The sequence below is a fragment of the Wasmannia auropunctata genome, unplaced genomic scaffold (genome assembly GCF_000956235.1).
Source record: "Wasmannia auropunctata unplaced genomic scaffold, wasmannia.A_1.0 LD334538.1, whole genome shotgun sequence".
NCBI lineage: Eukaryota > Metazoa > Arthropoda > Insecta > Hymenoptera > Formicidae > Wasmannia > Wasmannia auropunctata.
The window spans coordinates 432,692-447,375 of NW_012028352.1; the positions used below are offsets into that span (position 1 = coordinate 432,692).

A 14,684-nucleotide genomic window follows, 5' to 3' on the forward strand; every position below is an offset into this window, starting at 1 on the left:
TTTTCTGCCGCCGCTTCTCTATTCTGCTGCGTTACCATAGAATTCGCGCATTTGCCCCGGCGCTTGAAATTGTAGCGGGCGGAATTTTATATGTATCTCGGGCGATACACGATATTCGTGAGATTCATCTGCATTACTAGTACGAGAAAAGAGAGAGAGAGAGAGAGAGAGAGAGAGAGAGAGGAGGGAGGGAGTGGAAAAGCTTCCGTCTTTCCTGCTTGGCACGACGAAGGGGCGAAAGGAGGATCCAAGTTTCAAGAGTAACGCGTCGCACCTGCCGAAGTCGCCCCCGAAAAAGAAATAACGTGCGCTACGTGCACGTCGCTCTTTACATATTTTCCGGTTGCCAGGTTCCACGATCGCTCTCTCGTTCTCTCTCTTTCCTCCCTTCCGTCGCACATGGTCATGGTTATCATCGTGAGTCTATCGCCGATTACCGCGATAATTCTCACCCGCGGCACGGCATCTCGCGCTCGACGTCGCCCGAGATCGCCCCTCGAGACAGAATCGACGGCGCGGCGGCGGAGCGTTCGATCTGGATGCGGCCCAACTCGGCGTGATCCAATGAATTATAAAATATCCACGTTTCTGGGAAAGCTTCCGGATCGCGTTATTACGAGCGCTCTTGGCTCGTTCTCTCGTCATCGCGACGATATTACGGCCGTATCGCGAGAGAGAGAGACGGGGCGGCGGTTACATCTTGGCGCGCGTCAGCGCGTTATTAGCGTAAATTATCGGGATAGCCACCAGGCGATCCCGACCACCTTGTATCGGTGGACCGACGACGACATGTAACGATGATATACCTGGCACCTGCAGGTAGGCCCTGCCAGGAGGATGGGGGCCCACGATGGGGGAGTGTCACTGCTCTAACATCACTATCATGCAGCTGTTCCACGAGCTGAAGCAGCAGTTCCCCGCGCTCCCTGATCACGTCGTCTCCCAGTGCATCGCCCAGGTATACAGGTGGCCTTTGTCCGTCAGGAGTGTGGCCCTATTAAATATCGAACCTCCGCCTCGGCCCTCTTCTTTTCTCGAGACTCTCGATAAAGAGAGAAAGAGAGAGAGACTCGCTGAACTAACTCGTCGTCCCTATAGTCGCTGCAATAACGATCCTAACTGCCGGTGCCTGCAACGCGACGTGCGTGATTTAACAAGGACTAATAATCATGTCTCCTCTATACCCTCGCGTCTCTCGCCCTCCTCGCCTGTGCCATGCATCGCTAGAACCATTTGCACGAGCGTGGAACCTGTGTGTACCTGTTGTTTAAGTGTGTCGGTCCTCCCAGAATCACCGGATGTTCCTTTCACATTTGAATTAATCAATTTGAAAACCATTATAGTCTTCCTTCGACGCTAATGTTCAAGTATGTTAAATTTCAGGGAAGGAAACAAATGACAAAATCACATTCTGCAATTAATTGGCTGGACTTCACAAAATAGAATTTTAAATTACAAACTTGTTAGCAAAACAGTTCCTGCAATACTAAAAATTCTAAAGATGCGATGACGTTTTTTATATCGATGAAAAATCGCAGCCAAGGAGATTACAGTCAGAAGGAATATCCGGTTTTAATATTCTGGAACATTACATATAAGTCCTTCCATAGCAGACACGCGTTTAATATGAGCGATTAAATGTAAGCGATCGCGCGACGCGTTCCTTTCGGAAGGCGGTCCTCGGAAGAGAAACGCGGGCTCGGGACACCACGTGTCCCGCGGCCTGTCTCCTAAATTGGAAATCGACGTCGGGGACAATCGGCGGCTGACCCCAGATACGTGTGCGTTGCAGAACAGTCACGACCGGGAGACATGCGCGAGAAGCCTGCGGGCCACTCAGGAGTCCCGTCCGTCACCGGGCGCGTTTCCACCCCCTGCCCCCTCTGTCGGGGTGCAGCCGTTACAGCCGCAGCAACCGCAATCGCAACAACAACAACAACAACAGCTACAACGAGAGCAACAACTCCCGTCGCAGCAGCATTGCTGTACGATGAATCAAACGGTCGCGAGCAACGTCAGCGTCGGGCGTCCCCATCGACCGGCGTCGTTGGACATCGGTATGACCCGTCGCTACCCCCTCGTAGGCTGCACCCGCAACGCTGCGGCTGTCGCCGTGGCCGCGACGCCGGCATCATCCAGCGGCATCGTCACCCCCTCGTCCGCGCCGGCTGCCTGCACGTCACGCGGTTTCTTCGACGACGGCTGCACCGTCAATAGCAACAGCAACGGTAGCAACGCGCCGTCCGGCTTCGAGCTCAACGTCAACGTCGCCTGCAGTCCCGCGGGCAATCGCGGTACGGAAGACGGACGATGTTGTCTCCTTGCTGGAATTGATGTTGTATTCGCACTATTTAACGCTGAACATCCCGAGGTTGTAAAGCGGAGATTTTCGCGTATTTTTCTCGAATTAATGTTTAATTAAAAAATAAGCACGGGTATCAAACGAGATTTATAAAAGTTGAAAGTAACATAAACTGTTTTTCGGAAGAGGTATTTTAAAAAACCACCCACAGCGACTGTACGATGTAAATTTTCACAATATTTATACATTAATATCAAGCGTTAAATATGTGATATGATCAAGCAGCATACAGACGAAGAATTGGATTACAATAGTATTAAATTAAAAGAGTTTGTGGAATGATAATATTTCGCTCGTGATGACTAATAATAGAAAGCGATAGGATAGGATGTAGAAGAACAATTAAAAGCGAAAGGGGATTGTATAGCAACGTCATACGCTCTTCTCGGAAGACCAGAAACTTGATCTCTTGCGGCGCGCTTGTTTATTATGGAGGTTATTAGAGACAATTCATTTTAATTGCGCTCATAAGCTCCTGTCGCAATCACCATTCGCTCAGACGGACCAGTCTACAAGTTGACTTCGATCATACACCGTCGACTTCTTTTATTTTCATTTATCGACTCTAAAATTGTTCGTGAGATTTAGCGGATATATATATATATATTTTTTTTTTTTAAGAAAGATTGTCTAATCGTGATTTTATATCGGCAGATTTTCGAACGGTACCGACAATCGGCGCCTGTAAACGAAGCGACCTCGTCGTCGTGCCGCGACCTCATTACGCCGAGCCTCTGTTAGCCATCGGAAAGTCTGAGGCGCAAATCGATCACACGCGAAGTTACACGTCGGTCAGCCTGACCCTCCGGCCGCCCTCCTCCGAGCCGCAACCCCCGATCGATATCAGGTCAGAAGGATCAAGCCTGACTTACTCGACCTCGTCCTTGGACCCGCGTGGCTTTCAGAGCCGCCTGCAGATCAGCATCGGTCCTGGAAACGTCGGTAGCGTGGCGGCGGCGAGAATCAGACCGCCGATGGCTAAGCCATTCATACTGCCGCCGTGGGCCCAAAGCCCACTACGGTCGCCTGGTATATGTTTTTTTTAATTTAAAACAATATAATATTCAGATACAAGAGATTTATATTTTAGAAAGAATTGAGTTTTATTGAGGAAGAAAATGTGTATGATATTTATATAGACACTGTGATGTAATATGAAACACGGAGTGTCGTGTGGGCGTGTATATACACGGGGTGTTCCCAGACATCTGATTCTAATTCTAGTAAAATTTACAGTTCAATAAAATTAAGAATATAAATCTCTCTGTACTCGTCGAGAAGAATTTATTACTAAAATTAACACGCGGGATATACGGGTTTGCCCATATCGTTTTCAGAACTTCCGCCAGAAACGCCGAGCCAATTGCCAAGGCCCACGACGACGATGAGCGCGCCGAGTACACCCTCCATACCTCCGCCGACGACGAATGTCGGAGTCCCAGGTTGCAGCCTTCCGACGACGCCGCCGTCCGGACCCACGGCGAGCAGCGGCGTCGCGCCTCCTCTCGCCGTCGCTACCACCTCCACCTCCTCCCTCGGGGATCACACAGCTTCCGATCGGAATCAATCGCCGTTGTGCCAAGGTGAAAATGCCCCATCGGATCGAGTTGGAAAACGGGACGACGACGCGCGTCCTCGCCGTCGCTTTCGCCCGCTCTTGCAGAATTGCGCGCACGTGTATATTTACCTGGAAGTCACTCGGTCGCACGTACTACGCCCACGCACGCAACGCCGAGAACGATATTTACGCATTCCTGACCCCACGCTCCGGGCTATACATAGCCGCGCGCGCCCGCGGTTACAACTACGCGGACCACCTGATCCGGTTTTTCTGATCGCGAGAGTCCGCGCGCTATCGACGCGTTTCCTGGACGCCGTTACGCTAAACGGCGTACATGGCTCGCGAAGGCCTTTCGCTTTTTCTTTTTATTTTTTTTTTTTACTGTCCGCCATCAAAGAGCGCGATAATGCTGCGGACAACGTCAATCTACGACGCAGATCCGACAGCTGCTAAAACTCTCTTGTATCTAATCCGTTATCGCCGCGATCGATAAAGTCCTAATAAAGGCGATAAATACGATAAAAGTAATGAGTCATCAATTCGCGACAAAGTAGAAATAGAAAGCCGTCGACGTGATTGAAGTAAGCTCTGAAACCGTCCGGCTCGTATCGCGGGTGTATATGCCAACTAAAATAGTCGTTGGAATTTTTCAGTGGAGGAGCACCAGAAGAAATTAGTCGCCGAGCAGCTGGCTAGGAAGGAGAGGCTCGCCAGGGAGCTAAGGGTCGAGAAGGGACGACTCGAAGCGATGAAGAAGGAGGTGCAGGCATTAGCCCGACCGGTGGATCCCTCGGTGTCGCCCCAAGTACGTGCGGTCGCGGGGAAAACGATGATCGACATCTTTTTTTTTTGTGCATACGTATCTCAATGCGTGATTTTCGCAGGAGCTGAAGAGAAAGCTGAGGAGCGAGATATACATGCTGCAGGTCGAGTGCGACAGATTGGCTGATGAGGTCGATCAATGGTCAGACAGACGAGGTATTCCGTTTCCTATCACGTTATCGCGCACGAAGTTAGTCACTCGCGACTCTCGTAGCGAATAACTTCCGTACTTTTCACAGTACCATTGGGCGAGACGAACGAGGAGTTTTATCAGGGCATTTATACCGGCCAGTCGTTGCCGACGAGACTGCCGAACCAGTCGCAACCGCCGCCGCGTCTACCGAGTCAACCGCCGGCGTGGCGGCCGGAGCAGTCGACGACGATCACGAGTGACAACGACCGGGAGGAGCGGGACGAGCCTTCGTGGGCCTGCACCATGTGCACCTTCGACAATCATCCACTGATGAACAAGTGCGAGGGGTGCGACATGCCGAGACTGTTGAACCGCGGCAGTGCAGGTATAAGCCCCGGCAAACCGGCGAGAGAATTGCCGTCGACCTCGTTGTCGTCGTAGTGAATATAGTGAACCGAATGTGTGTTGCTCCAATCACACGAAATAATACAACTTGTCGCCCTAACAGCATGCCGACTTTTGTTATGTTCCTTCACGAAGAGACTTGTGTGAAGACTCGTGTCTCCCGCGATTACATTAATCGACTGGATTTTGATAACGCCATGAAGCGCTCGAATTAAAGTGATATATTTTTTATCCTATCGTATATTTTTTTAGAAAAACTTTAATGGAGAGAGTGTGAGAGTGTTGTAACTACGTTATAAAAATTATGTACTTAATTATGATTAATTATATTAATCATGTTAATTAAGCATAATAAAGGAGAGTAGAATTCGCGACACTGTTCTCGTTGGTTTGTTTGATGTTTGTGTGTGTGCGTGCGTGCATTGTTGACTTTTATATCGCACGATAAAAATTAACGTCCCATTTATGGCCATATTTCTCTTATATGTATAATATTTCTAAGCTATTAACGTCGTTGATGTAGCATTGATATTTCCCGGCAAAATGTATCATCTTTGGGGTTAACTCAAGGTAAGGAAAGGAATTTTATGCCTGACGAATTATGTAATGTTATTTCGCTTAAATTTGCAGCGATGCTAAAGTAGTCTGAAATTTTCAGGGGAGACGCAAGATATTCATATACGAGTAACGCATCACCATAACTTTTCGCCACGGCGTGAGTATACTTTATATCGATGCTAATGTTCAAACGGGATTAATATTTCGCAAACAGCTATTTACACTATCTGCAAAAATAATCGCGATTGTATTACTTTTCCAGATATAGTGCACAGTTGGGTGGTATGATGCGAACTGAATTAGAAGTTTTTTCAAAGAGCTGTACATACATATAAAAAAAGAATTATTATTTAAATTAAATGAACAAATTTTGTAGGAGCTAAGCGATTGTAATAGAACACATATGTGACTAATGTAATAATTTAACTTAATTTTTTATTTACGTTTAGTGCACGCGCGTTATTAGACTCGTTGAATAGTTTTCCCCGTTTTTCTGGCGATTACATTTCTCTTTTCTCGAAAGCAATTTCTACGGATCGTCCGAATTTCGTAATCGCAGAATAATGTGCGCATCGCGTGAGAACGACCAAAGGTACATTCGATTGAACATCGCGAAATTCTTTTTCTCTCTCTACAGATTTTCTTATTTGTATAAAAGATTATGTAATACGTAAAATACAAGTATTTGTGATAATTACAACAATGTTCTCCCGTTATATAGCCGTACCCCTCTCCAAGTTTAGCTTCGTTTCCCGTGTATACTCGCCGTAGAATCTCTCCAGTTTCTGATTGAACTTGGCGTTACGCTCGTTGATGTAATCAATATCCGCGTCGTCGTTGTGCATTCTGCGCCTGCTGTACTTCTCCCGTTTCGCGATTCTGCAAAATTAAGAGAGAAAAAAAAAGATAAGTCCGAATCTCGTCAAGATTGCGCAATTTTCACAGGATCGTAAACGTTACTTACTGCTTCTCTAGATTGGTGACCATTTTATCTACCGCTTCCTTCTTGTCCTCGTGCAAGCCGTGCAATATCGTATTCGGGTCGCCGTAAAAGGCAGGGCCTAGCTTCTCCTTCGCTTCTTCGTACATCTCCATGTTCGGCTTGATGTTCTTCACCTGTCTGTTGTAAGAACGTACCGCCGCTTGTTCGTAGTCCGAGAAGCCTGGGTCGGGATTTTGTTTGCTTCTCTTCTTCCTGGCTATTCTCTCTGCTTCGGTGGCATCGATGCTCAGTAATTTTTTCCGCTCATAGTCTTCACCCTGAAAAATAAATTAAGTACACAGCATTCAAATAATTTTCGTACATTTGGTTAAAAAAAAAAGGAAAATATGATCGATCTTGGTACCTTAGCTTCTGCCTCCTTCCTGGCGGCCTCGTCCTGCGTTATCCATTCGGCCTGTCTCTTGCGGGACTCCCAATTGGCAGGCAGCTTGTTCCTCTTATCCTCCTCCACGACTTCCTTGTGATTCTGCATTCTGGCCTCGTTCTGTTAAATCAATCATGTGCTATAGACAAATCGCGAGGATAAATTCCAACAGCAAGTATATATATATATATATATATATACATACACGCTTAGTGATTAAAAAAACTTGTAAATAAAAGAAAGAAATAAGCAGTTTAAAAGGCCTCGATGAAAATCTTCATGCAACCTCTCGACAGGTTATCTATATTAACTCACCCTCTTGGCGTGGAGTTCTCTGAATCGCTTTATCCTTTCCTCGTACTTCGCCGTCGCGGATTGCCCGGACGACGCACTCGGCGCCGCGTCGTCCATCGTGAAGCAGAAGGAGACACGATTTTCCAAGCTCGCGCGGGACCAACCAATGTCAACACGGGAAGATGGCGACTACTTGTCAAAATCGGAGTATTCGGAGTCGCGAAGAGAGAGAAGAGTGCTCGCGTTTTCGTGGCGGGACGCCATCTACGTTCCTTAGATGCGGACGTAGAACTACTTGGTCACGTTTATCTCCCGGTAGATAAGTACGAACCCTATAGAATAGAGCCGCGCGGAAAATCGATCGTTGATCAACCGTCGATACAGTCAACCCTCTTCGCCGTTTGGCTATTATCGATTCCCGTTGACAGATCTCACTCAGACGTCACGAGTATAAAAGAGAGAAGCGCGTTATCAGCGAAGGTCACATTTCTCTCGTACGTATATGTCGTGTGACGAGGAAGATCGGATCGATCTCGCGCGCTCGCGTGCGGGTGCCTCCGAAGCCGGAGGATTACCAGCGCCGTTCGCGCCAGTTTCCGTCCAGTCCGGTCGATCCACGTTCCGGCCACGTACCGGCCGCGGCTCTCGCGCGGGTCGCGATTTAATCACGAACACCTCCCTCTCTCTCGTCCTCTTCCACTCCCACCAATTTCCTCTCTTTCTCTCTCTCTTTGCTTTTCCGTGAGCTTTTCTGGATTTCCGCGGGTAGGGCGCGGACGCACGCGAGCGCGAGCGCACACGGGTACGGGTGCAGGGCTGGGCGCGCGCGCCGCGGAGACAACGGAGCGGAGCGAGGCCGAGCCGAGGCGGTCAGCCGGATAAAGCGAGAGCTGCGAGAGAGCTGAGGAGAGGAGCGCGCGCGTTCGACGTCGTCGCGGCGCGCGAGAGAGGGCTGTGCTTGCCTTGGCGAGGCGACGCGCGCGCGGAGAGTAGAGTAGCGGACGAGGAGAAGCGTGGCGAGATCGAGTCGAGCCGAGGGCAGCGATCGCGACTCTGGAGTGCGCGGCAGCATGGAGACCCTCGAGTCGAGCCGCGTGTGCCGCCTCTGCGGCCAGCAATCGGGCATCTCGATCAACATCTTCGACGAGAGCGAGAATCACGTACGGAAAATCAACGCCGTGTTGCCGATCATGGTACGTCATTACGCTTTCTCTCTCTCTCTCTCCCCCCCTCTCCCTCCCTTCCGTTCGTCCGCTCGCTCGCACACGTACTCCTTTTTTCGCGCCCTCTCCTCCTCCTCCTCCTCCGCCTTCGCCTCCTCTTCGTTTCTTTCCAGCGCGCTTCCCTTTCGCGGCTCCCTTCTCCAATCGGAGGGTACGCGCCCGCGTGCCTCACTCGCGTGCACTCTCCTCGTCCTTGCACAACAGCATTAAAGCGCAACCCTCCTCCCTCCCTTCCGCCATCCACCTCGCATCGTTACGAAACGCGCGGTCCGTTCTCTTTATTAGCCGCGCTCCACGCGCGCTTTCTTTGCGAGAGCCTCCCTCTTCGTTCTCTCCCTATTCAACGCTCCAATTCGTCTACATCTATTTTGTTGCAAAATGCGACGGAAAAAAGGAACTTCCGCGTTCGCATACATGCCGAGATTGCCAAGTGGCGGAAAGAGAATACCGCAAGTCCCGCGGGGTGTGGGGGGAGGGAGGGTCGGACGGGGGTATCCTTTGTGTGCGGCGCGGGCCACGCGTCGCCGATCACGTGTGGACGTCGTGGTTTCCTCACGGGGATGAATTCTTGGCTTTTTTTTCCCCCTTTTCTTTTGGCAAGACTATCGATTTGCGAGAAGTGAGGTTATCCTCGGTTTTGCGCGCTAAATAAAAATGTCGAAAGCGCGGATTACATTGCGTCATTCGAAAAAGTGAGAGAGGGAGGGATTCGAATGATTTCATAAGTTTCCCGCGGTGATTTTTTTTTTCTCGACAGATTTTACAGATTGGCGGTCTTTCGAATCACTCTCGTTTCTTTTTGGATTTTTTTTTCATTTTTTTTCTGCGTTCTTTTATTTTTCTTTTAAAATGTAAATTCGATTTTTCTTCTTTTTCGATGCGTTAGAGCTAGAATAAAAACCTGACGTTTCTTCAATTATGCAATTTGAAATGCGCACATAATTTGATGTATTTATCGTATTTATTATGATATAAACATATAACAAAATGTATCGTCTACGTCAAGATGATTGAAACATCTTTCTCAATGATAGATTTTAAAAAAATTAATTCAATTCAACAGACATTTAATAAAAAATTTCTTTTCAAAATTGCTGAGTACCTTAATCATTTTGATAAACCATATATTAATTATAATAAATATGTGAAAATGTGTAATAAGAAGATTTATAAGACAATCATAATTCACTTGACTCTACATATATTAGTTATAATAAATATGTATGGAAATATGTAATAAAAAGAATAATTATCCCCCATTGAAAAGATTGTAACAGAAGTTTTTTTAATGTGAAAAAAAAATTAATGTATTATTTTTTTTTAAGTCTTTGTAAATACTTTTAATGGCTATATTTTCATTTAGACACAGAATCAGTAAGTTAATTTATTTTCACGTTTCAGAATTACATAATAACATTATTTTTCAAATTAAGTAATTGAGAGACAATCATGTGAGATACGATATCTTCGAGTTAGTCAATCGAGTTAATAATTAAATTTTATCACATATACGTGACTTATAACAGAAAAGAATAAACAATTCGAAACCGCGATAAATTGTGTGTAAAAAATATTTGTAACTTAATATTGCATTTGTCATTTCGCTGAAATTCACTGCATCGTGTGAAATGTGCTTTACATTTGTAGTTGTATTTTTGTATTATATATTAAAAATATTGTAAAAAGAGAAGAGTAGGATAAAATATATATCTAGAAAAAAATCTGTTCGCCAGTCAATCGCAAACTCCAAATAACTAATTAAATGTGTCTCGTTCGCAATTATGTATGAAACCGTTCTGAAGCAATTAACGAGGGTGACCGGTGGGAGCGATAATGTTAATGAACGGAAGTTTCCAACCTTGTATGGCATGTCATTCGTCATACGTATGTATATCTACCTCGGGCGACGACGCACACTCGTTTATTCCTCTCTTTCTCTCCCTGCAATTCGACAGTTTAATCCCACGGCTGCTCGGGATTTTGCAAATGGGATTGCATCCCGTCAACAATTCCGCAATAATCGAGGTGTTTGGTGTAACAAAAAAAGCGCACGATTGTTTTTTAATCCTTGCAAAAAACATGAAAATGTAAATCTTTGAGAATTTTACATTTGCCAAAATCGACTTGAATTTACAATTATATTAATTATTTCCGGCACAGAGCTAATTTCTAATTTATAAAAGGTCGTAAAAGAGCATTCTTGAAAGATCGAATCGAATGAACTCGTCGAGCACCGACCTCCTCGACCGGTGACTGATCCTCCGAGAAACTCGTAGCTCGCAGATCCTTCTGATTTCGTGTTTACTATGCGTTCCCCAGGTACACGAGATGGATCTACTGCCGAAGCAAATGTGCCATCGGTGCAGCTACAAGTTGGAGGAATTCCACAAGTTCTACGTGGACTGCCTGAAGACGGACGCGGCGCTCAAGAGTCAGCTGTCGTGGATGCGGAAGGGTGGCGGCAGGGAGAAAGTCGGCGTGCCGATGGTGCACATCGAGAACATGAAGATCAAAGCGGAGCCGCTCGACTACGACGTGTACGAGCTGGAGCCGTTGGTGGAGAACATCGACTACATTAACTCGATGAACTCGGTGGCGTTCCGGGCCGGTGGCATTCACGACGGGCTGACGTACGCGGCGTTCTCGCGCTACCGTTGTTGCTGTGATAAGAAGGACCAAAGCAGACCGAGGCGAACCACAGCAGGGCTCTGCCAGAATTACGAAGGACAGACGCCCAGATCCGGTAGGGTTGCGGACGTTTCGCGGAAGAGGACCCTCGAGGACACCGCCGCCGCACGGTTGGAGCTGTTTAAGCGGAGTCCCTTTACGCAGTCGGTGTTCCCGGATTGCCCGCAGAATCGTCTGCCGCGTGTCGAGAACGCCGTCGAGAACGCGCGAGATCGTCCACTGGCCACAGATACGAGTACCAAAGATAACGTAGCCTCCTCTCCGGAAACGCGGAATCATTCTCACGGTAGACTCGAAGCGTCCCCTAAGAGTCAGACGATTGCCAGGAGCACAATAGTGCGGAACTTGAGGCCCAGGAAAAATCTGGTGAACTATACGTCTAATAAGAAGAGAATATCGAGTGTCAATCCGGGACCATCCGCGTTGACAAAGTCGAACGTTTCCGAGACGACACCCGCCGCGGACTTCGAGCTGGTGCGGCAGATCAAAGTGGAGCAGACAGACGAGTCCGAGGGACGCAACTTAAGGCCGAGGAAGAACGTTGTGGATTATCAGGAGCCAAAGATGAGGAAGATCGCGGAGCATCGCGCGAAGAGGCGCAAGAATGAGCAAGATGAGCAGGGCTCGAGATTGCACTCGAAAGACGGGAGTGCATCGAATGCTCTGAACTTCGAGATAAAGCAGGAGACTGTAGACAATTTGGAAGTGACGGTGCTTGTCAGCGAAACGACTACCGACTCGGCGCCACAATTATCGAGCGGATTCGCCGCTTTACCCGCGAAGATCGAAGCAATGACGAGCGACAATGACGTCACTCTGCGAGATGACTATTTCAGGTCGCAATTTCAAGATCAATTCCAGTTGGCCGAGCGTAGATCGCTCTCCCACGTCATGAAGAACAACAGGCTGAAGACGAAGAAGTATCGGTTCTCCTCGGCGAACTGTTCGCCGAAGTACCTGCGAAGTCAGGACGCGTATCTGAGGAACGGCAAGACGAGGAAGAGCGACTATATGGAGTGGTCGATGAAGAGACTGCAGACGAGGAAGCTGATGGTCAACAAGAGCGCGAAGAAATCACCGATGCTGAAGGTATCCGAAAACATCAAGCATTACTGCGAGTCGTGTAATGTCAGCTTTATGAACAAGGAGCTGTTTAGATTGCATGCGTGTTACTACGATTGATCTCTTCCCGAATTCTCGAGAAACATGAAGTCCACGAGCTGTCTGAAGATTGTTCGAAGGATTAAGATATCTTCTAGATATCTCTGTTCGAATAGAAGACCAGGACACTTCGCGACGAAGTGTGAAAAATGCACAAAGAATTAAGAAATCTTTGTGATTGTACATGATGTGCATATATGTACATATATCTTTCAATTTGCAATTCTTCTAATCTTTTTCTTTCGAATATTTCGCTTACAAAATTGAAAGTGCTTTTGTTTAAATTTGGACATTTTCTATTCTAAGAATAAGGGATGATAGATCAAAACGTGCCTGTCCCTAAAAATTTGACCAAGTTCGTATATAATATATACTTTTTTTGGAATATCGACATTAGCTATTTGATCGTTGACTTTTTTTTTGACAGTTTTATTAAGGTTTTATCAAGTGCAAGGGTAAACGGGATATAGCAAATTCCTTATGTACATAATGAACTTAAATTTAATACTACTCGTTATTATCTTTACTATATGATTTATGTAAGCGATATACATATATGGATATATATTATGTATATTATATTACATATTATATATATTATATACTACAACATATATATACTATATATGTATATATTATATTATATATATCATGTGCATACTTAGATCTTATTTGCTGATTTAAATATGTTAACCTATGACAATTGTTGCAACATACGCTTAAGATATTATGTAGAAAATCACAAGTCGCCTTCAAAGATTGAGAAGTAATTATAATATAGAGATAGAGATATATATTTTATGAGAGACAAGAGATATATATTATATGTCGATATTCGATGAAAACATGTGATATGTGTATGAAAATAGCGACCGATTCTTTGGAGGACTCCAAGTTATCCAAGTCAACGGACTTAATAATTGAAAATTAATCTTTCTACCGCGCTACATCGGAATTTTATATATTAATATTTACGGTCTCCATGTTTAGACGATTGTTCCGTTGGAAAGAATTGCATCACGCTGCGTAAAAAAGAAATTTGTAGACACATGTTTACATTACAATTGTATTATACATTCGGATTTTATGTTTATCCGATATGTATTAATCGACATATTGGACGTACGCGGTGAGCATGACGATGAATTTGTTAAGTAACTTGATTACACACCATCTATTTTTCTAGCATTGTTACATCATTGAAAATTAAATTGAATTAATATCATGTTATGTCATTGAATTGTCTTTTTCATAGTAGTTATGTCATGTATTAACTGCATAAGTTCATGCAATCCCAATTATTGTTGCAAAGTGTTTCTCTGAATTATCTGTCTGTCGATACACAAATAAAGAAATAGTTACTGTTATACGGTAGATATATCTTTCTCATATCATTTAACAGATTAATAAATGTTAATTATATAATTACATATACGTGTAAATTATATGCAATTGCAATGATTGAGGACCGTCCCGATCCCGTCGTACTTCTCTCTTCTCTTCCGAAAAACTCTACCTATGTAATATGTAATATTAAATGAAAATGTTATGAAGTGGACACGGCAAATTAATAAACAGCAATAAAATGTTTCGAAAAAAAAAAAAATATTTCTAATTTTCTAATTACGTTTCGCCGTTAACAATTGCGACTTTTATTGCTGTAAAAAAAGGAAAACATTGTGTAATTAGGATTAAATTTGGAGGAATGAAGGATATATATTTTTTATTTTAATCGTTAAACTCTAGAATGACATATTACATGTTTCTTTTTATTTAATTATAATTAACCATATTTGTTTTGCAAAATCACTCGGTTTTGTTTAACATTTTTAGTTTTACAATTATTGACATTGCTAGTAAATCTTTATATTAAAAGCGTTACAAAACGTTTATACAGCTTGTAAACTTTTTCTGCAAAGATATATATGTATATATATAATTAATTTTGATGGTTCTTAACAATTTATATTATTAATATACTTTTATTATTATATTATTATTAACGTTAAAAAGATAAAAACTTTATTGTGATTTTAACACTAATTACGAGAATTCTTTAATCAGACTTGTAATGAATTTTTGACTAACCCACGAGTTAGAATTATTTATC

General features: G+C 44.8%; 3 protein-coding genes across 3 annotated transcripts in view; 2 read left to right on the top strand and 1 right to left on the bottom strand.

The window, feature by feature from the left end:
- The window catches only part of LOC105458380 (TGF-beta-activated kinase 1 and MAP3K7-binding protein 3), a 14,109-nt gene extending 7,850 nt beyond the window's left edge, over positions 1–6,259 (top strand). The window contains exons 3-11 of the mRNA XM_011703641.1: positions 820–958; positions 1,793–2,294; positions 3,017–3,391; positions 3,700–3,945; positions 4,577–4,728; positions 4,808–4,901; positions 4,985–5,263; positions 5,942–5,998; positions 6,104–6,259. Of these exons, the coding sequence (XP_011701943.1) occupies positions 851–958; positions 1,793–2,294; positions 3,017–3,391; positions 3,700–3,945; positions 4,577–4,728; positions 4,808–4,901; positions 4,985–5,263; positions 5,942–5,998; positions 6,104–6,129 (1,839 nt within the window). The 5' untranslated portion in view covers positions 820–850 and the 3' untranslated portion in view covers positions 6,130–6,259. The remainder of the gene's footprint in view (positions 1–819; positions 959–1,792; positions 2,295–3,016; positions 3,392–3,699; positions 3,946–4,576; positions 4,729–4,807; positions 4,902–4,984; positions 5,264–5,941; positions 5,999–6,103) is intronic.
- On the bottom strand, positions 6,255–7,749 carry LOC105458379 (pre-mRNA-splicing factor SYF2). Its single transcript, XM_011703640.1, has 4 exons — positions 7,524–7,749; positions 7,188–7,328; positions 6,806–7,101; positions 6,255–6,720 (listed from the first exon to the last, which is right to left on the bottom strand). The coding sequence occupies exons 1-4, from the start codon at positions 7,617–7,619 to the stop codon at positions 6,555–6,557; spliced, it is 699 nt and encodes a 232-aa protein (XP_011701942.1). The 5' UTR covers positions 7,620–7,749; the 3' UTR covers positions 6,255–6,554.
- Positions 7,750–8,346: 597 nt separating this feature from the next.
- On the top strand, positions 8,347–13,143 carry LOC105458382. The gene is made up of 2 exons (XM_011703643.1): positions 8,347–8,695; positions 11,045–13,143. Exons 1-2 carry the CDS (start codon positions 8,573–8,575, stop codon positions 12,593–12,595), a joined length of 1,674 nt encoding a protein of 557 aa, XP_011701945.1. The 5' UTR covers positions 8,347–8,572; the 3' UTR covers positions 12,596–13,143.
- Positions 13,144–14,684: the final 1,541 nt, after the last annotated feature.